This window comes from Hemitrygon akajei, chromosome 16, assembly GCF_048418815.1.
Source record: "Hemitrygon akajei chromosome 16, sHemAka1.3, whole genome shotgun sequence".
NCBI lineage: Eukaryota > Metazoa > Chordata > Chondrichthyes > Myliobatiformes > Dasyatidae > Hemitrygon > Hemitrygon akajei.
The window spans coordinates 53,435,848-53,462,157 of NC_133139.1; the positions used below are offsets into that span (position 1 = coordinate 53,435,848).

At 40.6% G+C, this 26,310-nt stretch overlaps 1 protein-coding gene across 4 annotated transcripts in view; it reads left to right on the forward strand.

Moving 5' to 3' along the window:
• rfx2 (regulatory factor X, 2 (influences HLA class II expression)) overlaps nt 1-26,310 on the forward strand; it is a 221,080-nt gene that overhangs the window by 49,502 nt on the left and 145,268 nt on the right. For all 4 annotated transcript variants that reach the window (XM_073068886.1, XM_073068890.1, XM_073068887.1 and 1 more), the window contains one exon: nt 4,625-4,749. In XM_073068886.1, the coding sequence (XP_072924987.1) occupies nt 4,633-4,749 (117 nt within the window). In that variant the 5' untranslated portion in view covers nt 4,625-4,632. The remainder of the gene's footprint in view (nt 1-4,624; nt 4,750-26,310) is intronic.

The window sequence follows — 26,310 nt, forward strand, 5'->3', positions numbered from 1 at the left end:
ATCTGTGGAAGCAAATCATAATCGGGTTTATTATCATTGATACACTGTAGGTAGTGAAATTTGTTTTGCAGCTGTACAGTGCAAAACATAATAAATTACTACAAATTACAAAATAGTGCAAGAAAGAAATAACTAGCTGATGTTCATGGACTGTTCAGGAATTTGATTGTGGAGGGGAAGAAGCTAAAATGTTGAGTGTGCGCCTTCAGAACTCCCGTACCTCTTCCCGATGGTAGCAATGAGGAAAATGGCACATCTCGGATGGTGAGGATCCTTAACAATCGATGAGTGACCTGTAGTGAGCCTCATCCTATGAATGTAGAGAAGATACAAAACAAAGATCTCTGGGCTTTCCTCAGCTGCTTTAGTAAAAATAGCATTCTGGAAACATTCGCACAGTCTCTTCCCGCAGATGAGGCCTGACCTGTTCATTATATCTACAGTTTATTTGATTTTTAAAAAAATATATGCTCAGCTGTTTGCCTGCCCAAACACCAAATCCTTTGGATTTCCCCTGCTGCACAAAAGTCTCCATCTTAAATCTTCTGATCATCCATCATGTTTCTGGGTATTGAATCCCAAAGATTGATATCCTTATAAAATAATTTCTAATCTCTTCATTCTTGCATCATAAAATCCAGTGATTATTTAAAAATGTGCTTGATCTTTTTCCTAAAGGATAACAATATTATTCTGGGACTGAACTGGGAATCTTTACTGCTTCCAAGGCAAGTTCATGTGTCACTCCAAAATGGCCTTGCCAAAACCCTAAATTAACAGTAAGCCTGCCTTTTGTACTCCAAGCCTCTTGCAATACAGTTCAAATTACATTTAACCTTGATAGTACTTGGTTCAAGTGTTAATGTACAGAAAAGTCCTACTAGCTTGTGGGTTCACACAGCAACAGTTTTATTAAAGTTTACCCTCCCCCTTAGTAGCTTCACGTGGCCCACCCCTTATGAACATTGTTTATGCATTTGTAGGGTAAGGATTTTTAATCAAGATTATCATCTGCTGCACAACCAAGTTGTTTTCAGGTATTTTAATGTGAGCCTTGGCCTACTACATCTAGATAATGAAGAGTTGTTGGGTTATTTGATCCTGTAATGATGAAGTAATTCCAAGACAGGATGGTGCTAAAACTTAGTGAAGAACTTGTAAATGATGGTGTTCCTATCTGTCAGCTGTTTTTTGTCCTTTCATATTAGGTAAGTAATGTGTCTATCATTTCATCTAAGTTATCATTACAGCAGAGAGACTAGCACGAATACTGAATATTGCTCTGCTTCAAAAAGACCCATTTATTTGAACTCTGCCCTTTAACTTCCTATCCTCACTAAATATATTACACTCATCTTATTTGGAATACTGCATTTAAGCCTAGTCACCCTATAAAAGGAAGGATGTGGATGATTCGAAGAGGATACAAAAGAAGTTTACTTAAATGCTGCCTGGATTTGAGAACGTAGTGAGGAGAGGTTAGAATAATTTGTGTTGTTTTCTCTCTGGAGATTTGATAGAAGTTTATGAGGTTATAAGACCATAAGACACAGGAGTAAAATTTGGCCCATCAAGTCTGTGCTACCATTTCATCATGGCTGATCCATTCTTCCCCTCAGCCCCAATCTCCTCTCTTCCCACACGCCCACCCATAACCCTTCATACCCTGACCAAGCAAGAATCTATCAACCTTTGCTTTAAATATACATAAAGATGGCCCATGGCAAGGAATTCCACAGAGTCACCACTCTGGCTAAAGAAATTCCTCCTAATCTCTGTTCTATACACTGGAATTTAGAAGGATGAGAGGGGATCTGATTGAGACATATAAGATTATTAAGGGATTGGACACGCTGGAGGCAGGAAGCATGTTCCCGCTGATGGGTGAGTCCAGAACTAGAGGCCACAGTTTAAGAATAAGGGGTAGGCCATTTAGAACTGAGATGCGGAAAAATTTTTTCACCCAGAGAGTGGTGGATATGTGGAATGCTCTGCCTCAGAAGGCAGTGGAGGCCAAGTCTCTGGATGCATTCAAGAGAGAGTTAGATAGAGCTCTTATAGATAGCGGGGTCAAGGGATATGGGGAGAGGGCAGGAACGGGGTACTGATTGTGTATGATCAGCCATGATCACAGTGAATGGCGGTGCTGGCTAGAAGGGCCGAATGGCCTACTCCTGCACCTATTGTCTATTGTCTAAAAGGAGGCTGTGTCCTCTAGTCTTAGACTCTCCCACCATCCTCTACACATTCACTCTATCAAGGCCTCACACCATTCAATAGGTTTCAATGAAGTCACCCATCATTCTTCTGAATTCCAGTGAATACAGGCCCAGAACTATCAAATGCTCTTCAATATGACAAGTCATTCAATCCTGGAAACATTTTTGTTATCCTCTTTTGAAACCTCTCCAGTTTCAGCACATCCTTTCTAAGGTAAGGGGCCTAAAACTGCTCACAATACTCTAAGTGAAGCCTCACCAGTGCCTTATAAAGTCTGAACATTATATCCTTGTTTGTATATCCTAGTCGTCTTGTAAAATGAATGCTAACACTGCATTTGCCTTCCTCACCACGGACTCGACCTGCAAATTAACCTTTGTGGAATCCTGTACAATATCCCTTTGCGCTTCAGGTTTTTGTATTTTCTCTGCATTTAGAAAATGGTCAACCCTTTCGTTTCTTCTATGAATGTGCATGACCATACACTTCCCAACACTACTCTGTCTGCCACCACTTCACCTATTCTCCTAATCCAAGTCCTTCTGTAGCATCTCTATTCCTCAAAACTACCTGCCCCTCCACCTATCTTCACAATGTCTGCAAACTTTGCAACAAAGCCATCAATTTCGTCATCCAAATCATTGACATATAATGTAAAAATAATTATTACAGGCATCAATAGTGTAGAGTTAACAGCCAGTATCTTTTTTTTCTCCCCCAGGACTGAGGTATCTAATACTAGAAGGCATGTATTTAAGGTGAGAGGGGCAAGATCAAAGGAAATGTGTGAGGCAAGTTTTTACTCTGGTGGTTCAGTGCATGGAATGTGCTGCATTGGATGGTAGTGGAGATAAATATGATAAAGGTATTTAAGAGATTCTTAGATAGGAACTTAAATGTGTGGAGACTGGTGAGATATGGACCTCTTAGTCAGAAGGGACTAATTCAGAGACCTGTTTAATTACTAGTTCAATGTGGTTAACATCAGTGAACTGAAGGGTCTGTTCCTGTGCTGTAATTTCTATGTTCTAAGTAACCCACGAGCCTTTCCTTGGTAACTCTTTTTGTGAGTGCATTATTAATTGATAATTTAAATAGAATTTATCTGCTGTTTGTAAGCTCGGCCCGAAATGTCGACATCGCTTCTCCCTATAGATGCTGCCTAGCCTGCTGTGTTCTACCAGCATTTTGTGTGTGTTGTTGTTTGAATTTCCAGCATCTGCAGATTTCCTTGTGTTTGACCTTCACAGTGAACTCTTTTTAGATTGGGTGAACATGATTTCCTTTTCATAAATGCTAAGGGATCAACACCATCTTATGATTTTTTTTTTTAGGTGCTCTGTTACCCCATCCTTAATAAATTCAATCATGTTCCAGACTATGTTAAGCAAACAGATCAGTAATGTCTTTTTGTCTCTTTCATCTGTAGTGTTAATATATTTCTACCTTCCTATTTGCTGGTAACGTTCCAGAAACTAGATAAATTTTGGAAAGCCTGAGCTACCTTTCAAACACCAAAAGATGCATGTGGGGCTTGAGGATGAGAAGTATCAGGTTTTGCAATATTTAGTTTAAAAAGTTGATCCAAGTGTATACCCAATAACTTCAAGTCTGTCCCTTGTCTGAACAATGGAGAGAAAGATGGTGTCAAGGGTGACAGTGAAGGGTCTCGGCCCGAAACGCCGACAGCGCTTCTCCCTATAGATGCTGCCTAGCCTGCTGTGTTCTACCAGCATTTTGTGTGTTGTTGACTGGATAAATGTGATGGAATAGAGAATATTAGCATGCATTATGCAAATTGTCAAACAAATGGTGATGTTTGTTTTTGAAGTTGTAGACAGAGGAAGGAAATGCATCTGAAGTTTATATGAACTTTTGAAAGGGGATTTTATAATGGTACTGATAATCAAATTGGAAGCCATGCAATAAGAGACTAGTAGCATAGATAGAAAATGAGTTTAGTAGGAAGAAAGAACAGTGGTAAGTATAGAAGTGTATAGTGTTGTTCCAAAAAGCTCAGTGCATAGACCAAATCTGTACTTAATTTTACTATATTAGCTTTCAGTAATATAGAACCAGTTCAATTGTTCAACCAGCATTTATAACATATTTCTTTTAGTCAATTATCTTTTCACTTTTTCTTGGAGTTTTTCTTAGTACGTTGTCCGGCTCATTTCCCTGCAGGTTGTATTTAAACTCTGAGAACATTTCAAAAGAACTTAATTTGCTCTATGATAAAATAATTGCAGAAATTACAACTTCTGATGTTAAATTTTGCTTTAATTTGGTGAATTATTTATGCTTGATCAGAAATGGCCACAAATCTTATCAATTCCATATATCACTTCATTTTTGGGTTATTATATTTACATCTCTCACTCTAACATCTTTATTGTTTTGATAGAAACGAGCATGCAGAGTACAGAGGGTGCATCAGACTCATCTACAACTGTGACCCTGCGGACATCTGCTGCTGGTCCACCATCTGTGCAGTCTGCAGTGGTACAGCAAGTGCCAGCACCACAACAGGTATATATCATATCCACTGTCATTGGAACCCTGAAGGTTACCAGGGTACAGTTGGCCCTCCTTATCCGCGAATTCCGCATGCGCAAATTCAACCAACCGAGAATTGTGAAAATCTGGAAGTGCTCTTCCAGCAGTCGTTGTTCGAGCATGTACAGACTTCATTTTCTTGTCATTATACCCTAAACAATGCAGTATAACAACCATTTTACATAGCATTTACATTGTATTAGGTATTATAAGTAATCTAGAGATGATTTAAAGTATATGGGAGGATGTGCGTGGGTCGTCGTGAATCAGGATTGAAAAAAATCGGAAGTTCTCTTACTAAGTAAGTTGGAACAGGTACATCCGGTATTATTTAGCATCAGTTAGTCAAATGTTTGTCTTAGTATATGGTATATATTTTACCTTTCTATGCATATAAAACACTTAAGAACATATGTTTCAACATATGCAGGGCTCGGGAACTTCTTCCCAAGTTTGATGGAATGATAGACCGCTATCGCGTGCACTCTCCACCGTGCCGGGTTGATGTGAGGATCAAAAACTCAAAACCCCAAAACCCAATAATTAAACCACTGCATTGCTTAGTAATAATTGTAGCTTTCATCGGGGCACAGCCTTTCTCACTTTATCCATTAAAATTGTTCCGATCGTTGACCGACTTTCACCTCTTTCCGATCACTTTATTATTTCCGCTTTATTTTCAATTGTGATCGTGATTATTTTCGTGAACAGAAACACTGTGGATTCAGATCTCCGCTGCTGGGTCCTAATGTTCACTGCACTGAGACAGGTTAAATAAGGTCTGGGATTCTGCTGGGTCCTAAGATCCACTGCATTGAGACAGGTTGAATAAGGGACTTGAGCATCCGCAAAATTTGGTATCCATGAGGGGTCCCGGAACCAATTCCTCGTGGATAAGGAAGGCCGACTGTATATGTTTTTGACTGAGCAATATTCCACAGGATAAGACCTAAATGCCAACAATATTCTTCCATCTGTATTGCGATTAAATCTAAACTGTCTATAATTAGAGACTATGAGCCTCTCTCTCCCTGGTTTTTATGTGTGTGTGTATATATAAAAGGGGTTATTGCTTTTAATAGAATTAAGTTTATACCAAGTTACATTTCTGGCTTCTGTTGCTCCAATGAAAATGAACTCTGCCTATTAAGTCTCTCTTCAGAGCTGAACTATTCTATTCCTAACAAAATTCTCCTTAATGTCTTATGCATCTTCTCCAATACAGTAGTTTCCTTTCCATAGTGCATTGACCAGAACTACATACAATATTCTAAGCGATATTCTATAATGTTGTACCCAGGGCCTCCTTGCTCTTGTATTCTGTACCTTGTCTAATGAAAGCAAGCACCCTTTATGCTGCCGTTGAAGTGTTGGAGGCTGAGTGGTAACATCAGAGAGGTTTACAAATCATGAGGGGCATGGATGGAATGAAAATCTTTTCTCTAAGTTAGGGGGGTCCAAAATTAGAGGGCATAAGTTTCAGTGAATGTGGAAAAATTTAATAGTGACCTGAGAGGCAACTTTTGACACTAAGGGTATATGAAACATGCTGTCAGGAAGTGGTAGAGGCAGGTAGGTACAGTTATGACATTTTCCAAGACATTTGGACACATGGATAGGAAATATTTGGAGGGATCTAGATCAAACATACTGTAAGTAAATGGGACTAGCTTATTTAGGTAATGGGTGGAATGGATGAGTTGAGCTGAAGAGCCTGACTCTTTGCTTTTTGCTTTATGACTGGTGTGCAGTGCAGTGTGCAGAGTGTAGGAAGCAGCAATTGCACTAGAGGGTGTTTAAAGGAGATTTCCAAGAAAATTACAAAGAAACCTAAAGAAGTACGTTATCTCATCAAGCTTCAACCAAGGTACAGTTGTTTAAAAAGCGCATTTTTTATTTTGCTCTTTTCTGATAGCAGATTGTTGTGCTCTTTTTCTAATAACTGCTAAACTACCAGGGATAGGGGAGCAAGTAGTTTGAGAATTGTAAATTGTATTTACCACAATATGGAATCTAGTTAAGACTTTTTCATTTGGCATTTAACATTGGTATTGTCACTGGTAAATGAACTTTTGCTTGACAGTTGAAGAGTTAATCAGATAGTTAATTATAGTTAACTTTAATTATTAATTAAAGTTAATAATTAGTAGTTTCCCCATTATTATCTAATGACTGCCAAAATGAGCACACTCAAACTTCAGAATATTGGGAAGAATATGGGAGTTTAATTAAAGCATGGAGTGAGTTGTATGGAGTACTGCTGAGTGCAAAACTTAAGGACTTTGGTGAAGAGATGCTGTTTATGGTACTTCTATGTAAGTTAATTAAATGCGCTGAAGGATAGCCATTGCATCCTACCTGTGGATAGTACATCATGTACTGTGTAGAAATACTAAGAAAATTTCAGACAACCACGGGAAGGAACCTGAGCTTGAACAACATCCAACACTCAGCCATCCTTATCAAAACTACGTGTATTATTGATCCACATTTCAGCAGTGATCACCACTCTGTGTTGACAGGGCGGATAGCTGCCAGGGAGGGTATCAAGCTCTCTCATTAGAAGCCATTTCTGAATACTGATGGGAGAAAGAAAATCAGAGATAATGTCAAAGAATAACAGTACAGAAATAGACCCTTTGGCCCATCTGATCCTTGCCAAATCATTTAAATTGATGTATGTATTTCTAAATTTCAAACGTTGAAATCGAGCTTGCATGCACTACTTCTGCTGGCAAATCATTCCACACTTTCACAACCCTCTGAAGAAATTTCCTCTTATGTTCCTCTTAAACTTTTCACTTTTCACCTTTAACCCATGACCTTTGGTAGTCCCACCCAACCTCAGTGGAAAAAGCCTGAATTCATTGGACATTGGGGGGGCTCAGCTGCATGGAGAAGGGTCGTTAAATTATAGAGGATTCTTCATGTGCTCATCAATGTAATTCTAGGATGGGTCCTGTGCAAGATAAATGGGTCTCACCTAACCAGGTCTGTGGCCACTATCCTTTGGAACCAATTTTCTTGCACTTCTTGAGTTGGCTTAAACTGGCTTGGCATGGAAATGGTAAGATGAACAAAGATTCAGAAGGAAAAAAATGTAAGTGGAAGGGAGAACATTTCTGGGAGTTGAGAAAAATCAATAACTGGAAAATCATCAGAAAAAATAATTTCTGTGTAATGCTATATAACTCTTAGGAAGGAATTCAAAGAATAAAATAACTGAGCTGGAGAATTTAGACATGAATCTTGTATTCTACCTGTTGAAACACCTCTAATGATCTAGGCACCGTAAATTCCGGTGTATAATTGAGAATTTGGCCCTAAATTTTGGTCCTAAAATTAGGGGATCGGCTTATACAGAGGGTGCCAACTTTGGAAAAACGAATACACGGAAGACAGGTCGAATTGAGTCAAATTCGTCCACTGTCGATGCATAAATTCTTTGAATGGTTTGTTTAAACTCACATATAGTGGCTGGAGTACAGACTTCAAACCACTGGGGATGACTACAATGTCCGTATTCTCAGCTTTCAATGCTGCTTTTGTCTCACCTGATAAGTGCGCTTTGAACATGTCCCAGACAAGTAGCGACTTTTCCTTCCTGAAACCTTCAGGACATTGACGCCACACCTCTTTAACCTACTTCAAACAACTCGCTTCGTCCATCCAGCAGCATCCTTGAACGTAAACAACAACACCCTGTGGAAATTTTCTGAGCAATCTTTTTGTCTCAACACAAGATCACGTCTATTCATAAATCGGGTGCACCAACTTAGTGTAGCTTTGACATTTTCGCTGACCTCAGTGTTTTTCGTCCCATTTCAAAGCTTGAACTTGAATCATTTTTCAATGTATCCAGACGATCACTGGTGATCCACTTTTTCTTCCAGTTCTGGCCACTGGCATGTTTTCCTGCGGTTTGCACATTTCACTTTTGGCATTTCCCTCAGTGTGTCTTCTGCCTTTCTCCACTCTCACTTGTTTCTCATTTACACTAAACTTAGCAGCTGCAGAATTATTCGTTCCTTTAGCAAAATCAACAACCTTCAGATTGAAACCAACATCATATCACATTCATTTTAATCTTTTGTACACGGTGGTCACAAACTCAGTACTGAGTACACGTATTGATCCCGCCACCCTGTGTTAAGTTTTAACAAGATTACGATGGGCGCTAAATGGTTTCACGGGGGTTACATTTCAGAGGATTCTTTTCCATTGGAAACCTAATCCAAAATTTCCCTCCCTGATTTATTTATTAAGAATTTGCTTATAATGCTCTACAATGTGTAGGCCTGTTTTCTTAGCAGGTACTGGTTCACAAAATTTCCACGTTCCGGATCCGGCAAAGCTGAGTACTGGCATGTGAGATCTTGTGATCGTTTCTGGTTAAATCAAAAACCTCTGCAAAAGGGGTTGGCTTATACAAAGGTAACATGAAAAAGTCACTTTTTTAACCTTGAAAATGGGGGGTCGTCTTCTACTTCAGGTCAGCTTATACCTCTGAATTTATGGTAACAGTTTTTAGGAAAAAATTGGCATTGATTAAAGGATCACTCTCACTCTCAGCTGTGAGGAGGGACGTGTAAGAATTAACATCAGATGCAGGTTGAAGCACAAAAGTCGGCACATAATTGGGAATACAGTTCAAAGTAAATTTATTATCAAAGTACTTATATGTCATCATTTACAACCCTGAGATTCACTTTCCTGTGGACAGACTAAATATATAAGATAATAACCATGACAGAATCAATGAAAGACCACACCAATTTGGGTATTCAACCAGTGTGCAAAAGGCAACTAACTGCAAATACAAAAAAAAAGCAATAAATATGATAACATGAGATGAAGTCTTTGAAAGTGAGTTGTGGGAACATTTCAATGATGGGAAAAGTGAGGTTTCCCTGTTGGTTCAAAAGTCTGATGTTTAAGGGGTTATAACTCTTCCTGAACCTGGTGGTGCGAGTCCTGAGGCTCCTGTACCACCTTGATGGCAGCAGTACGTGTCCTATGTGGTGGGGATCCCTGATAATGGATACGGCTTTCCTGCAACAGCATTTAGTGTAGACGTGTTCAATGGTGGGGAGGGACTGTGCCATATCCACTCATGGGCATTGGTGTTCCCATACCAGGCTGTGATGTAGCCAGTCTCTGCACATTTACAGAAGTTTGTCAAAGTCTTAGATGTCACTCAAAGCTGCTGCGCAGGTTAACTCTGTGGTTAAGAAGGCATATGGTGAATTGGCCTTCATCATTCGTGAGATTGAGTTTAAAAGCCGAGAGATAATGTTATAGGACCCTGGTTAGACCCCACTTGGAGTACTGTGCTCAATTCTGGTCACCTCACTATAGGAAGGACGTGGAAACCATAGAAAGGGTGCAGAGGAGATTGGGGAGCATGTCTTATGAGAACAGGTTGAATGAGCTTGGCCCTTTCTCCTTGGAGCGACGGAGGATGAGAGGTGACCTGATAGAGGTGTACAAGATAATGAGAGGCATTGATTGTGTGGATAGTCAGAGGCTTTTTCCCAGGGCTGAAATGGCTAGCCTGAGAGGGCATAGTTTCAAGGTGCTTGGAAGTAGGTACAGAGGAGATGTCAGGGGTAAGTTTTTTACGTGGTGAGTGCGTGGAATGGGCTTCCTGCGGCAGCGATGGAGGTGGAAATGATAGGGTCTTTTAAGAGACTCCTGGATGGTTACATGGAGCTTATAAAAATAGAGGGCTATGGGTAAAGCCTAGGTAGTTCTAATGTAAGGACATGTTCGGCACAGCTTTGTGAGTCGAAGGGCCTGTATTGTGCTGTATGTTTTTTATGTTTCTTCTATGCCATGTTGAATGTTTGTAAACTCCTAAGGAAGTAGAGGCACTGCTGTGCTTTCTTCATAATTGCAGTTGTGTTCTGGGCCCAGTATAGGTCCTCTGAAATGATAACAGCTATGAATTTCAATTTGCTAACCCTCTCCACTTCTGATCCTCCAATGAGGACTAACTTGTGGACCTCTGGTTTCCTTCTCCTGAAGTCAATAATCAGCACCTTGGTCTTGCTGACATTGAGTGGTGCCGTACAAGCAACCTCGTAATTCAGACAGATTCTCAACCTCACTCCTATATGCTGATTCATCACCGGGGGGGGGGGGGGGGGGCGAAACATACAGCCTTGTGGTGCACCTGTGCTGATGGAGATCATGGAGGCAATGTTATTGCCAATTGGAGCTGACTGGGGTCTGCAAGTCAGGAAATCAAGGATCCAATTGCACATTGAGGCCAATGTGTAGGAGTTTATTGATTAGCTTTGAGGGCATGGTAGTATGAATGCTGAGCTGTCGATCGATAAAGAGCATCCTGAAGTATGCATCTTCAGTGTAGCAGATGGCAGCCAAATAATTTGTAAAACAAAAACAGAAAAGCAGGGAAATGTTCAGCAAGTTAGGTGTTTATTAGAGAGAACTGGAGTAAATGATTTGGGTCGATAAATTTCCATGTCCAGAATGGTAAAGGGTGGATATGTTTCAACTCAGTGGAATAGGAAGGATAGACTTCAGGAAGTTAAATGACGGATTGGTGTCAACTAGGAAGGGATAGTGAAGACAACTAATCTGACTCGGGCCGAGGATGGAAAGGGGAAATCTTCCCAGAGCAGAGCCACGTACATCTAAAATAAAGGAGGTTGCTGGTTAAAATCCAGCAAGAATCTGTGGAGCAAAAAGATTGTGCTCCTGTTCAATGATTTCCCGATTGTGAAAAGTAACTGTCTTAAAAATTACAAGCTTGCACCCCACCCCATGCAAATACTGTGGAATCTATCAGTCCCTATAACCATCTTGTTCTGACAAACTGGAAAGACTAGTTTTTTTTTTATTCGATTTTTTTAAAGATAATTGCATGAAATAGAATAGTAGAATAATGATATATATCAGCCCCCCTCCTTCCCCTTAACCCTTCCCTCCTTAACATCCCTATCTAAAACAAAGAAAGAAAGAGGAAAGAAAGACTGCCTGGATATCGGAAAATCCCCACATGCTCCATGGAATTCAAAGTAGCTTTAATATGTATTTGTTTCTTTCCCCAGATGACTAATAACTTTATCTTCAGAGCACCTATATATTTAATCCTATCTTTTGCAAGTAAGGGCGCCAAATTTTCAGAAATATGTCATATTTATTTCTTAAATTATTTAAGAATTTTTTTTAAGAATTTAAGAAAGTTAAGAAAATTTAAATTTAAGAAAAAGACCAGTTATTTGAAATGGTTTAATTAATGTTGAGTCCTGAGGATTGAAGAATGCCTGGAGGTTCTGTTGGCTTCAGTGGAACAGAGAAATAGAGTATTGTAACTTGGTTGGAGAATTAATCTTACACTCTTGTGGACTGAAGAGGTGATTTGCAAAGTGACCATCCTCTGCTTTTAGTTTCTTTAATGTACAGGAGACTGCCTAGTTAACACCAGGTTTGATGCTCTACATTGCAGAGAGGGCAAGTGGATGGCTGTGTCACTTGGGAGGAGTGTTTTGGTTCTTTGGTGGACCATTCAGCTATGATACATCAGCATCCTCTCCTAATCAATAACTTTGTTGTCCACCTTTTTGTCTCTATTCCATCTCGATGCTCCTTTTTGAGGCAGTGTAGCTCAGGCCTGAGAGCGTATCGAAGCAGCAGGGTTGTGGTTTATGTGCAAGGAATGACCTGAGGTTTGGCCAATTTAGGTGCTGGTCCAGAATGAAATGTCAGGATATCAAGGCCAGAGGGAAGGGATGGGCTGATGTTCTGCTCACTGCTCCACAAGGTTCACTTGTCTCCAGCTGAACTGAAGCTGTGGCGTGCAACTAATGGGCTCCTGGACCATCTGTGATTGACTTTGTCCCCATGAACTTACTTTTGTGAACTTCAGTTCTGAATGTTATTAGAATTCAGTCATAGATCAGTACCGCATGGATACATGTCATTTGGCCTAAGGAGTCCATATCAACTACATTATCCATTATCTAGTCCAAATATCCTGTATTTTGCCATATATCTCCAGGCCCTTAATCTTTATGTCCCTATTCAAGTGCTTCTTAAACAATACTATAGTACCTGCTTCAACCACTTTCTCTGGCAGCCATTCCATATACTCGCCACAGAGTGTAGAAAAAATTGCTCCTTGTGTCATGTTGGTTCATTTTCTTGAGATTCTTACACACTTGATACAAATGCAATACGCCAACTTCTGTGGATAGCCATGACTCTTTATTTAAGCAAGTACAAGCTTTTTGGAGGATCGCTTAACAAACTTTGCAGTGCTTGCAAAGCCCTGTCAAGCGATGCTCCCTGAACAAGCAACAGTGATAGTACGAGACAAAGACCACTTAATCACCTAAAAGCATCTATTTTCCTGCAAGTCAACAGGACTAATTAATTTTAACATCTCAATATTACTTGACAAAGATCACATAATCACCTAAAAGTGATTATCACCAATAGGCTGGTCCTGGACTTATTTCCACTTGTCATAATTTACTTATTATTATCATTATCATTATTTAATTATTTATGAATTTATATTGCTATATCTCTACACTGTTCTTGGTGCGACTGTAACGAAACCCAGTTTCCCTCGGGATCAATAAAGTATGTCTGTCTGTCTAAAGGCAGAAGTAAAGGCCAGCCACTCGAGAACAATGTGGGCGATTAGCTAGTTCCTTTAACCCTTAGTTCAGCATTTCCAGAGTATACAGTCGGCCCTCCTTATCCGCGGATTCCGCATGCGCGGATTCAACCAACCATGGATCGGGAAAACACGGAAGTTCTCTCCAGCACTCGTTGTTTGAGCATGTACAGACATTTTTCTTGTCATTATTCCCTAAACAAAACAGTATAACAACGATTTACATAGTATTTACATTGTATTAGCTATTATAAGTAGTCTAGAAATGACTTAAAAGTACAAGCAGTCCCCGGGTTATGAATGAATTCCATTCCTGAGTCTGTCTTTAAGTCAGATTTGAAGTCGGAACAGGTACATCCGGCATTATTTAGCGTCAGTTTGTCAAACGTTTTTCTTAGTATATAGTACATATTTTACTTTTCTATGCATATAAAACACTTAAGAAACATACGTATTTCAATAATTAAACCACGGCGTTGCTTAGTAACAATTGTAGCTTTCATCAGGGCAGGGCCTTTCACATGCTCCATTAAAATTGTTCCGATTGTTGACCGACTAGCCTAACGCTTTTCCAATGACCGATAGCGTTTCACCTCTTTCTGATTGCTTTATTACCTCCACCTTATTTTCAATTGTGATCATGATTATTTTCGTGAACATAAACACTGTGGATTCAGAGCTGCGCCGGGTCCTAAAGACCATCACACTGATTCAGGTTAAATAAGGGACTTGAACATCCAAGTTTTTTGGTATCCGCCGGGGGGGGGGGGGGGGGGGGGGTTGGTCTCGGAACCAATCCCCCGCGGATAAGGAGGGCTGACTGTAATTAGATTGCCACACCCTGCATGCAAGACAAGGAAGCCCGCAGCATAGCTTCACATCTAATTTCCTGTAGACAGCAGGACAAATTCATCTTTTAACAGCTTATTCCCTCCTTTATCATTCCATGATAACCAACTAAATGGGGGCTGAGAAGAGCGCTGCCAGCTTACTCATGAGAATCTTACAGCCAGTATTTACGGCTCCCAAGTTCGAATCCAGCGGGCTCTAAACAAAACTGGAGAAGGATACACACGCACAATAGTTTCCTACTATTTGGCCCATCCCAAATGGGCCAACTGATAATCTACTGCATATCTGGTCTGTTGTGTGTAGAGCCTTCACTCTGCCAATTCCCCATTAATTGCTTCTAGTCCCCTCATTGTACTGTTTCCCAGGATAGTTGCCCACAAATGAAGTAATTCCAGTTCATCACTGCTCAGAGCCCCCAGGAACCCGTAGCCAAGGGAAGATCCCAGCCCCGATCCCTTGAATTGGTAGTCGGTAAAGGGGTATGACCAGGAGTCAGAGCTGACATGAGTTCAGTTGCAGTGCCCACAGATGAGCTGTCTTCCTGCAGTAACATTTACACACCTTTCCTCATCACAGGTGCAAATGAACAGTCCATTGCTCACCCAGCAATGTCTGCTGGCACATTGTCTTTGGGCACAAGAGGCATTCATGGGGACCAAAGCATAAGCACATCCCCATCCCCGTCCTGAGAAACAAAAGTTTCTCAGGACAAGAGGCTCATGGGATCAGAGCAAATCCTGCCATTTCTTCCCTGGGTTCCAGTGCAGTTAGGGGACTGAGACCTATCTTTTATCAGCTCTACTCACCGTCCTGACGTTCCCCTTCTGAGCTTCCCACTCTGACCCACGCAAGGGGCGTCTGAAGTATCTGTGGTGTATAGGTCGAAGGGGGGTCCACCCAGGGATGGCTATGAATAACGCCTCTGCTGACTGGACAAGCGGGTAACACACAGTTCGATTACCATGCAAATGTATATGGGTTTTATAAAACAAATTGTCCTCTCCTCAAGGCCTGATACTATAATAACAGAAAGTCCAATGATAGTCTTTAAGTTATCGTTTGCAGTCTGTTACGGATTCAGCAACAATAAATATATAAGTAAGGCAGGGTTTTTTTTAATAACAAATAGAACATTTATTAAACACTGAAAAACAAACCACTAACGTAACCAGAAATCAGCTGCTGTGTGGCAGCTTAAACAGTTCTTAAAGTGATGTTGCAAAAACAGTTATTCAAAATAGTACTGCAAAAGTTCAAAATGCTTACAGTCCATTAAAGGAGAGACTTTTTAGACGATTTAAATTCTCTTTCACGCCGTGTTGCTGCGGTTCCCAGTCAAACTATACTTTTCCCCGGAGAATTTACGAAGATGAAAATGAAATGGCTTAAAGGCACTGACCTTTCCTTGACAAAGTTGTACCCAAACCCTTTCTGCTATGTTTCGCAGGGATTAACATAGGGACAGCCAACGAATACCTTCCGAATGAGGATCAAACAAGGTCGAACCTGTTTCACCGTCGAAATCGACTTTCCTCGATCTTTTAGCTCCCGAACTCCGATCTTCATTCTCCACTGATTTTTAACTGGCAGTATTATAAAGAAACTGCTGGCAATGACCTTTTAATCTTTAGGCATTAAATAAAACTTCATCTTTCAACCAAACTGCGTCATAATATTGGACCACGCAGTGGCATGGAGTCAAACTGGCAAATCCAGCCACGAACTGCCCCTCCTCACAGGGAGGGGTCTTCCTTTTATACCCTGTTTTAAAAAAAAAACCCACAAAACCTGTCACATGACTTCTACTGGTGGGAAAATGACGTCACTCCAGCATCGCAAGACCACTACCTTAAGTCCAGTATAGCTTCAACACCACTGTCACGTGACAAGTACAAAATACCCACGTAACACCTCCCTCCAAAAAAAAAAATATTTGGTCTGTCAAGAACAAAATTTTAACAATTATTTACAAGAAAAACAAATGTATAAATTTTATAACATACACAGTATACATAGTATCATATAACATCTTACAACTTACAATACAGTAGGAGTGTTACAATTGTAAAAAAAAATCACTTCATAAAAAAATTACATTGTACATTCAACATCGAGATGGACTATCAGCAACCACATTACCTTTACCTTTAATATGAGTTATCACAATATTATACTCTTGTAACATCAAATTCCAATTTAATAACCTTCGGTTTTTGTTTTTCATCTTACTCAGAAACACTAACGGATTATGATCAGTGTAAACAATAAGTGGTTTTTGAGTTGTACCAACATATACGTCAAAATGTTCTAAAGCTAAAACAAGAGATAACAATTCCTTCTCTATTGTCGAATAGTTTCTTTGATGCTTAATAAATTTCTTAGAAAAGTAAGCTACTGGATGATCAACCTCATCACCCTCATTCCTTTGCATTAATACTGCTCCTGCAGCCTCATCACTAGCATCTACAGCTAATGAAAAAGGTTTTTCAAAGTCAGGTGCCTTAAGCTCAGGTTGTTGACATATCATAGTTTTCAATTTTTCAAATGCTTCTTGACAAGGCACTGTCCACACAAACTTCACATTCTTCTGCAAAAGGTTAGTTAATGGAAGGGCAACATTAGCAAAATTCTTACAAAATTTTCGATAATATCCTACCATTCCCAAAAATCTTCTGAGAGTTTTTTTCCCCATTGGAGTGGGAATCTCTAAAATTGCCCGAACTTTTGCCTGAACAGGAGCTACCTTACCTTGACCCACAACATAACCAAGGTAAGTCACAGTGGCATGTCCAAATTCACTCTTGGCTAAATTAATAGTTAAGTTAGCTTTTGAAAGCCTTTCAAACAATTTCTCCACTGCAATAATGTGTGCTTCCCAAGTATCATTTCCTGTCACTAAATCATCAATATAAGCATCTGTATCTTTCAATCCCTGAATCACAGAGTTAATCATCCTCTGGAAAGTACCTGGGGCATTCTTCATCCCAAATGGAAGAACATTATATTCATATAGCCCAGATGGTGTTACAAATGCAGAAATCTCTCTACCTCTGTCTGTTAATGGAACACACCAGTACCCTTTCAATAAATCAATCTTTGTAAGGAACTTTGCTTTTCCAACTTTATCTACACAATCATCTACTCTAGGAATTGGATATGCATCTGTTTTAGTTACAGCATTCACCTTCCTATAGTCCGTACAAAACCTAATACTACCATCTGGTTTTGGCACCATAACACAGGGTGAACTCCAATTCAAGTTAGAAGGTGTAATAATATTATTCTCTAACATATATTTAATTTCTTTCTCAGCAAGTTCATATTTTTCTATGTTCATCCTATATGGGTGTTGTTTAATAGGTTTGGCATCTCCAACATCTACATCATGTGAAGCTATAGTAGTCCTTCTCGGAACATCTGGAAACAAATCCTTATATTTAAAAATTAATTTCTTCATCTGCTGTTTCTGCTCTGGCTGTAAATGTGCTAGTTTCTCATCAATATTTTCCAGAATGGTTGAATTTGGTAACCTGACAGAAACAATGTTGGATTTAGAATGAAATTCAGATGAATCATCTATCATGTTCCTAGTTAAATCAAATTCATTATCATTAACCACAACAGTCACAGTAGCAGATTGTTTCTCATAATATGGTTTTATCATGTTTATATGACAAAGTTGTGTTGGCCTTCTACGATCTGGAGTTTTTATCACGTAATCCACATCATTGATTTTAGACACAATTTCATTAGGACCATGAAATCTAGCTTGTAAAGGATTCATTTGCACTGGGAAAAGAACCAGCACCTTATCTTCAGGCTTAAACATCCTCATCCTAGCTTCTTTATCGTACCAAGTTTTCATTTTCTCTTGAGCCAATTTTAAATTTTCCTTGGCTAAGCTACAAGCTTTATGTAACCTGTCCTTAAATTTCAAAACATAGTCCAACAAATTAGTGTGTACTTCCTTACTAATCCACTGTTCTTTTAATAAAGCTAAAGGTCCTCTAACTCTATGTCCAAATACAAGTTCAAATGGACTGAAACCTAAAGATTCTTGTACCGATTCCCTTACTGCAAATAAAGGAAAGTTTATACCCTCATCCCAATCACTTTCATTTTCCACACAATATGTCCTAATCATATTCTTGAAGGTAGAATGAGACCTCTCCAAGGCACCTTGCGATTCTGGATGGTATGCAGACGAAGTGATTTGCTTAGCTCCCAATTTATAAACTATCTGTTGAAACAATCCAGACATAAAATTACTGCCTTCATCAGTTTGTATTTCCTTAGGTAATCCAAAATAAGTAAAGAACTTTCTAAGAACCTTTGTCACAGTTTTAGCTGTTATATTCCTAAGTGGTACTGCCTCTGGAAACCTCGACGAAGTACACATGATAGTCAACAAGTACTGATAACCAGTTTTTGTCTTTGGTAATGGACCGACACAATCTATAATAACTTTAGAAAACGGTTCACCAAATGCTGGAATAGGTTGTAATGGAGCCACTGGTGTAACTTGATTTGGTTTACCCACAATTTGACAAGTATGGCACGTTTTACAAAACATCGCCACATCTTTTCTTAGACCAGGCCAGTAAAAATGTTTTAAAATCTTGTCCACAGTTTTCCTTACCCCTTGATGTCCACCTATGAGCTAAAGTCAAAATCTCATTTCGATAAATTTTAGGGACAACTACCTGGTAAACAATATTCCATTCCTCACTTGCAGGAATTGTAGGTGATCTCCACTTCCTCATCAACACTCCTTTTTCCAAGTAATATCCTACTGGCACCTTCTCAATTTCACTATCTGGTAGAGCTTGTTCTCTTAATTTTATAATCTCAGGGTCTCTATTCTGCTCTGCTATCATCTCTTTCCGAGACAGAGATAAATCTTCATAGTCAGACTTACTCCAAGAATCTTGTTCAAACAATGAAGGTAAGAAAGTCTCTGACACATCCTCAAAACTCAAATCCTGAGTTGAACAGTCATGAGTAACAACCTCATTCTGGGCATCAATCTTTTTAGCCATAGCTCTAGTCACAACACAGGAAGAATCTGTGTTAGAATTCATCTCTGGTTCCTCTGACTCCATTGTCAAATGCACTTCAGGAAAAACTTGTCCACCTGCCAAGTCATTACCTAACAATAAAGAAATATCCTTCACAGGTAAACTAGACTGTAATCCTACTTTAACAAATCCTGTAACTAAACCTGACTTTAAATTTACTTTATGCAAATATACAGGCATAAAAGCACTCCCAACACCTCGTATATAATTTACCTCACCAGTATCAGACTCTTCATTAAACTTCAATACACTGTCTAACATCAGTGATTGAGAAGCTCCAGTATCCCTAAGGATTTTTATTGGCACCAGAGTAGATCCTTCTTTCAAGGATACAAACCCTTTAGTTATAAAATGATCATATCCCTTTTTAACTTGGTCAGACTCTAACAAAACCTCATTTGTGTTTATCGAACCCTGTAATTTTACAGGTGCTTCAGTATGTTGCACACAAGCATCTGGGACTGCTTCCTTTTTCTTTTTCAATCGGAAACAGTTAGCTATTACATGGCCAGGTTTCTTACAATAGTTACAAATAGGACCAAACTGTCTTTCCTTCACAGGTTTTCCTTCCTCCTTACCTTTCTCATTAACTTCTGATTTAATTTCGGATCTACCTTGAGTCTCTGTGTTAATTTTCCTCTTAAAAATTCTGCCCTGAGGAAATTTATTCTTATGGATTAAAACATACTCATCAGCTAATCTAGTAGAGTTCTGCAATGTATCAGTATCCCTCTCATTTAAGTAGGTCCTTACTTCAACAGGGATGCTTCTTTTAAATTCCTCCATTAAAATCAGCTCTTTCAATGTATTATAGTCCCCATTTACATTTTTAGAGGAAACCCATCTCTCAAAACACACAGCTTTATCATCGGCAAATTCCACATAAGTTTTTTCCACAGACTTCTTCAAACTTCTGAATCTTTCTCTATACGCTTCTGGGACCAATTCGTATGCTTTCAAAATCTGCTGTTTCACAATATCATAATCAAGTGCTTGCGCAGCAGTTAAAGCTGTATAAACTTGTTGTGCTTTGCCTTTAATTACACTTTGTAACAACACTGACCATTTATCTTTCGGCCACTCTGAAATCTGAGCTATTGTTTCAAAATGTTGGAAATATCTTTCCACTTCTGGTTCACTAAATGGAGGGACCAATTTAATTCCCTCTGTTTACTTTCAGCTTCTAACCTACAACGCTCCAACTTCATTTGTTCGATTTGCAACTGCATCTCCAGGTTACTTATTGGAAACGACTCTAAAATCGATCATCAAAATCACCCGAATCCACATAGTGTGACGCGATTTTTCTCTGTATTAGAGCCTTCGATGTAGACTTCAAAATACCTTTAAGTTGCAATCTACTAGCTATCTCAGACACCTCAGTTTTTTCGCCTTCGCTAACAACTCTGCGTCTGGCGAAGCCAGAAACTCATCAATATTCATTGTTGCCGAATAGCACTCACAAGCCAATCATACAAAAGAATCGAGTATTCCCCTTTTCCAAAACACCGATTTCAAAATTTAACAAGCATTTAAACTCAAGAATGGTTCATCCTGGATGAGCCCCCGATTCAGCAACAACAAATATATAAGTGAGGCAGGGGTTTTTTAATAACAAATAGAACATTTATTAAACACTGAAAAACAAACCCCCAAAAGTAAACAAACCACTAACGTAACCGGAAATCAGCTGCTGTGCGGCAGCTTAAACAGTTCTTAAAGCGATGTTGCAAAAACAGTTATTCAAAGTAGTACTGCAAAAGTTCAAAATGCTTACAGTCCATTAAAGGAGAGACTTTTTAGACGATTTAAATTCTCTTTCACGTCGTGTTGCTGAGGTTCCCGGTTGAACTATACTTTTCCCCGGAGAATTTACGAAGATGAAAATTAAATGGCTTAAAGGCACTGACCTTTCCTTGACAAAACTGTACCCAAACCCTTTCTGCTATATTTCGCAGGGATTAACATGGGGAAAGCCAACGAATTCTTTCCGAATGAGGTTCAAACAAAGTCGTACCTGTTTCACCATCGAAATCGACTTTCCTCGATCTTTTAGCTCCCGAACTCCGATCTTCACTCTCCACTGATTTTTAACTGGCAGTATTATAAAGAAACTGCTGGCAATGACCTTTTATACTTTAGGCATTAAATAAAACTCCATCTTTCAACCAAACTGCGTCATAATATTGGACCATGCAGTGGCATGGAGTCAAACTGGCAAATCCAGCCACGAACTGCCCCTCCTCACAGGGAGGGGTCCTCCTTTTATACCCTGTTTTTAAAAAAAACCCCACAAAACCTGTCACATGACTTCTACTGGTGGGAAAATGACGTCACTCCACCATCACAAGACCACTACCTTAAGTCCAGTATAGCTTCAACACCACTGTCACATGACAAGTACAAAATACCCACAGGTACGTAACAAGTCACTTAGATGGATCCAACGACTCTGTCCTTGGACTTTGACTGCAATTGGCGTCTGAAGAAGTATATGGAGTGGCCCCTTCCACCTGGGTCTGAGCTTGGGGTGATCCCAGTCCTTGATTAGCATGAGGTTTGCAGTCTGGGGGGCTCATTCTGGTCGTCTGACTCTTGATCCGTTGCTTGTCGTGGTGGTCCAAAGGCGTTCTTTACCTGTGAATGGAGAAACTTTAAAGATGAGGTTAGCTGTTGCAAGTATCTTTGCATTTCCTCTCCAATAATATTTAGGTCTATTTGGGCAGGTGGGTCTGTGTCGGTGTCCCAAGGGGTCCTACTGGATCGGCCATAAATTATTTTTGCAGCCGATAGTCCTGTGGTTGAATGGGGGGTGACTCTTATGTGATGTAGAGCTAAGGACAGAACCTTTAGCCAATTGAGACTTGTCTCGGACATTAATTTGTTTAGTTTGGTCTTAAGAGTTCCATTGGCTCTTTCTACTATTCCTGCTGCCTGCGGGTGGTAGGCACAATGGAATTGTTGCTGAATATGCAATGATTCACATAATTCCTTGTTAATTTTCCCTACAAAGTGGGGGCCATTGTCTGAACTAATCTGTCGAAGCACTCCAAACCTCAGTATGATCTGTGTCAGTAGTAATCTTACCACCATTGAGGCTTTATTATTGGTGGTTGGAAAGGCTTCAACCCATCTGCTAAATACATTAATAGTAACAAGACACTACTTATAGCAATGTACATGCGGCAATTCAATAAAATCAAGCTGAATTCATTCAAATGGACCACTTGACAAGGGCATTTTCCCTGTTGCACACCACACTCCTTGGCTAGTGTTATTTTGCTGACATATTAAACATGATCTGACACGTGCCTGTGCTGCCTCTTCCAGTCATAGGTGCCACCAGGTACGCAACATAATATTGCTCATTCCCTCCTTGCCAAGGTGGGTATCAGTATGCAAACAATCAATAAGCATTGGTAGCACAGCATCAGGTATACACACATGGCCAACTGGAGTGACCCAGAGGCCTTTTGACGCAGAGTGCGAACACCCATGCGTCTTTCATATTTGTTTTTCTGAGTCAGGGGCGTCCCCCTGTAAGCACTGCACAGTGACAATGTCTTGTAGATAGATAGATACTTTATTCATCCCCATGGGGAAATTCAACATTTTTCCAATGTCCCATACATTTATTGTAGCAAAACTAATTACATACAATACTTAAAATACATACATAAAATAAAATACTTAAAATAAAATACATTGAATGGTACTTAAGCTCAGTCCTAACCCTGGCACTTTAACATATCTTACCCCCGGCGGTTGAATTGTAAAGCCGAATGGCATTGGGGAGTAATGATCTCTTCATCCTGTCTGAGGAGCATTGCATCGATAGCAACCTGCCGCTGAAGCTGCTTCTCTGTCTCTGGATGGTGCTATGCAGAGGATGTTCAGGGTTTTCCATGATTGACCGTAGCCTACTCAGCGCCCTTCGCTCTGCTACCGATGTCATACTCTCCAGTTCTGTGCCCACGACAGAGCCCGCCTTCCTTACCAGCTTATTAAGACGTGAGGCGTCCCTCTTCTTAATGCTTCCTCCCCAACACGCCACCACAAAGAAGAGGGCGCTCTCCACAACTGACCTATAGAACATCTTCAGTATCTCACTACAAACATTGAATGACGCCAACCTTCTAAGGAAGTACAGTCGACTCTGTGCCTTCCTGCACAAGGCATCTGTGTTGGCAATCCAGTCTAGCTTCTCGTCTAACTGCACTCCCAGATACTTGTAGGTCTTAACCTGCTCCACACATTCTCCATTAATGATCACTGGCTCCATATGAGGCCTATGTTTGTTGCTTTCGATGCAGGTGAACAATTTAGTGCCTGCCGGTTCATAGAGGACACAATAGAATTGCGAGCTGTTGCAGCGTCTTTGGCAGCTTGGTCAGCTCTGGCATTGCCATTACTGACGTCTGTATTGTCCATTACATGGGCAGCACATGTGATTATGGCCAATTGCTTGGGGAGGAGGATGGCTTTGAGGAGGTTTTGGACATATAGTGAGTTCTGAATAGGTGTCCCTGAGGATGTCAGAAATCCGTGTTGTGACCATAACTGGCCGAAGTCATGGGCCACGCCAAAGGCGTCTCGTGAGTCCGTGTATATGCTTACTGATTTTTTCCTGTAGCCAGGATGCAGGCTCATGTTAGAGCAAAGAGGTCTGCTTTTTGAGCAGATGTTGGAGGACCGAAGGAGGCTGATTCTAGGGTGGTTGTGTGGTTCACAATTGCGCATCCTGAAAGGTAAACTCCTAAAGGTGATATCAAAGAGCTACCGTCCACAAAGAGGGTAAGATCGGGTGTGGGTAATGGGGCGTCTGAAAGGTCAGGTCGAGGGGAGGTTAAGAAGTCATTGTGTAAAAGGCAATCGTGGGGGGGGTACCGGGAGCTCTTTTGATGGGCTACTCAGGAAGGTCGTGGGGTTCACAGTTGAACAGTAGGAGAAGGTCAGAAGGGAGTTATTGAGGAGAGCTACCTCATAACAACTCAGGTGTGCCTGTGTAAGATGTTGGGTCTGATGGGAAGTCAAGAGGGCTACATTAGCATGTGAGGAATAGACAGTCAGGGGTTGTAGGAGAGTAATATTGGAAGCGGCAGTTACGAGGGAGTAGATAGCGGGGAGAATTTGTGAGCAGAGTGGGAGGCCCATGGCTACAGGGTCAAGGCGAGTCGAGTAGTAGGCTACTGGTCTCTTGCGATCCCCATGGGCTTGTGTCAAACCAGCAGTCCTCTAGGATACTGGCATACAACTGGAAAGGCCTGTCATACAAAGGTCTTTTGAGTGCCGGGGCACTGGCAAGGGCCATTTTTAATTCAGTGAAGGCTGACTGTTGCTCATCTGATAGGGTGAAGGTCTTTGGGGCCTTGCTTGAGGAAAGGGGTTAACTGTTTGCTGAGTAGTGTTTCGTTAGGGAGCCACTGTTGGTAGTAGTTAACTGAACCTAAGAAGGCATGCATTTGCTTGGGGCTTGTGGGCAAAGGGGTTGCCAGAATGATAGATAGATAGATAGATAGATACTTTATTCATCCCCATGGGGAAATTCAACTTTTTTCCAATGTCCCATACACTTGTTGTAGCAAAACTAATTACATACAATACTTAACTCAGTAAAAAAAAATATGGCATGCATCTAAATCACTATCTCAAAAAGCATTAATAAGTCCTGGCGGTAGAATTGTAAAGCCTAATGGCATTGGGGAGTATTGACCTCTTCATCCTGTCTGAGGAGCATTGCATCGATAGTAACCTGTCGCTGAAACTGCTTCTCTGTCTCTGGATGGTGCTATGTAGAGGATGTTCAGAGTTATCCATAATTGACCGTAGCCTACTCAGCGCCCTTCGCTCAGCTACCGATGTTAAACTCTCCAGTACTTTGCCCACGACAGAGCCCGCCTTCCTTACCAGCTTATTAAGACGTGAGGCGTCCCTCTTCTTAATGCTTCCTCCCCAACACGCCACCACAAAGAAGAGGGCGCTCTCCACAACGGACCTATAGAACATCTTCAGCATCTCACTACAGACATTGAATGACGCCAACCTTCTTAGGAAGTACATTCGACTCTGTGCCTTCCTGCACAAGGCATCTGTGTTGGCAGTCCAGTCTAGCTTCTCGTCTAACTGTACTCCCAGATACTTGTAGGTCTTAACCTGCTCCACACATTCTCCATTAATGATCACTGGCTCCATATGAGGCCTAGATCTCCTAAAGTCCACCACCATCTCCTTGGTCCATGGGTGCGATACATTCCAGGGTCAATTGTCTGTCAGAAGCACTGAACAAAGTTCCCAGGAATTCGACTTGGTGCTGGGTGTGCTTAACGTTGGCGGCCAGTATGACATACGCCGAAGAGTGGAGAGCGTTCAGGAGACGGTTGGTATCTGCAATGTTAGCAGGTTCCGAAAGGCTGGCTAGGAGCAAGTCATCAACATATTGGACGATGGTAGAGCCATCCAGGAGCCAAAGCTCCCTAAGCTGCCGGGTCAGTACCTGGGAGAATAAAGTGGGCGAATGGACAAGTCCTTGAGGGAGGCATGTTCAAGTGTACTGCTAGCTCTTGGAGGTAAAGGCGAACAAATATTAGGATTCTCCTATCAGAGGGATAGCAAAGAAGGCATGCTGTAAGTCATTCAGGGTGAAAACACAGGCGTCGGCAGGAAATAGTCGCAGGGTTCGATGCAGCCGGGTGTAAAGGCTGGACTATTTTGTTGATCTGCCTGAGATCCTGAACTAATTTCTAGGTGGATTTTACCAATCCTCTTCCTGATCATCAGTGTCATTATTTTGGAACAGCATTGGCAGACCAGACATATCAGGAGGTACCTCCATTTTATTTCTGTACGGTAGTTCGGCTTGGCATTTCAATTCTGATTCCTTATTTTGTCTCTCTTTTCTCAATCTTTCCTATTTTTCTCTATTCATATCGTAATCCTCACACTGCTGCTTCAACA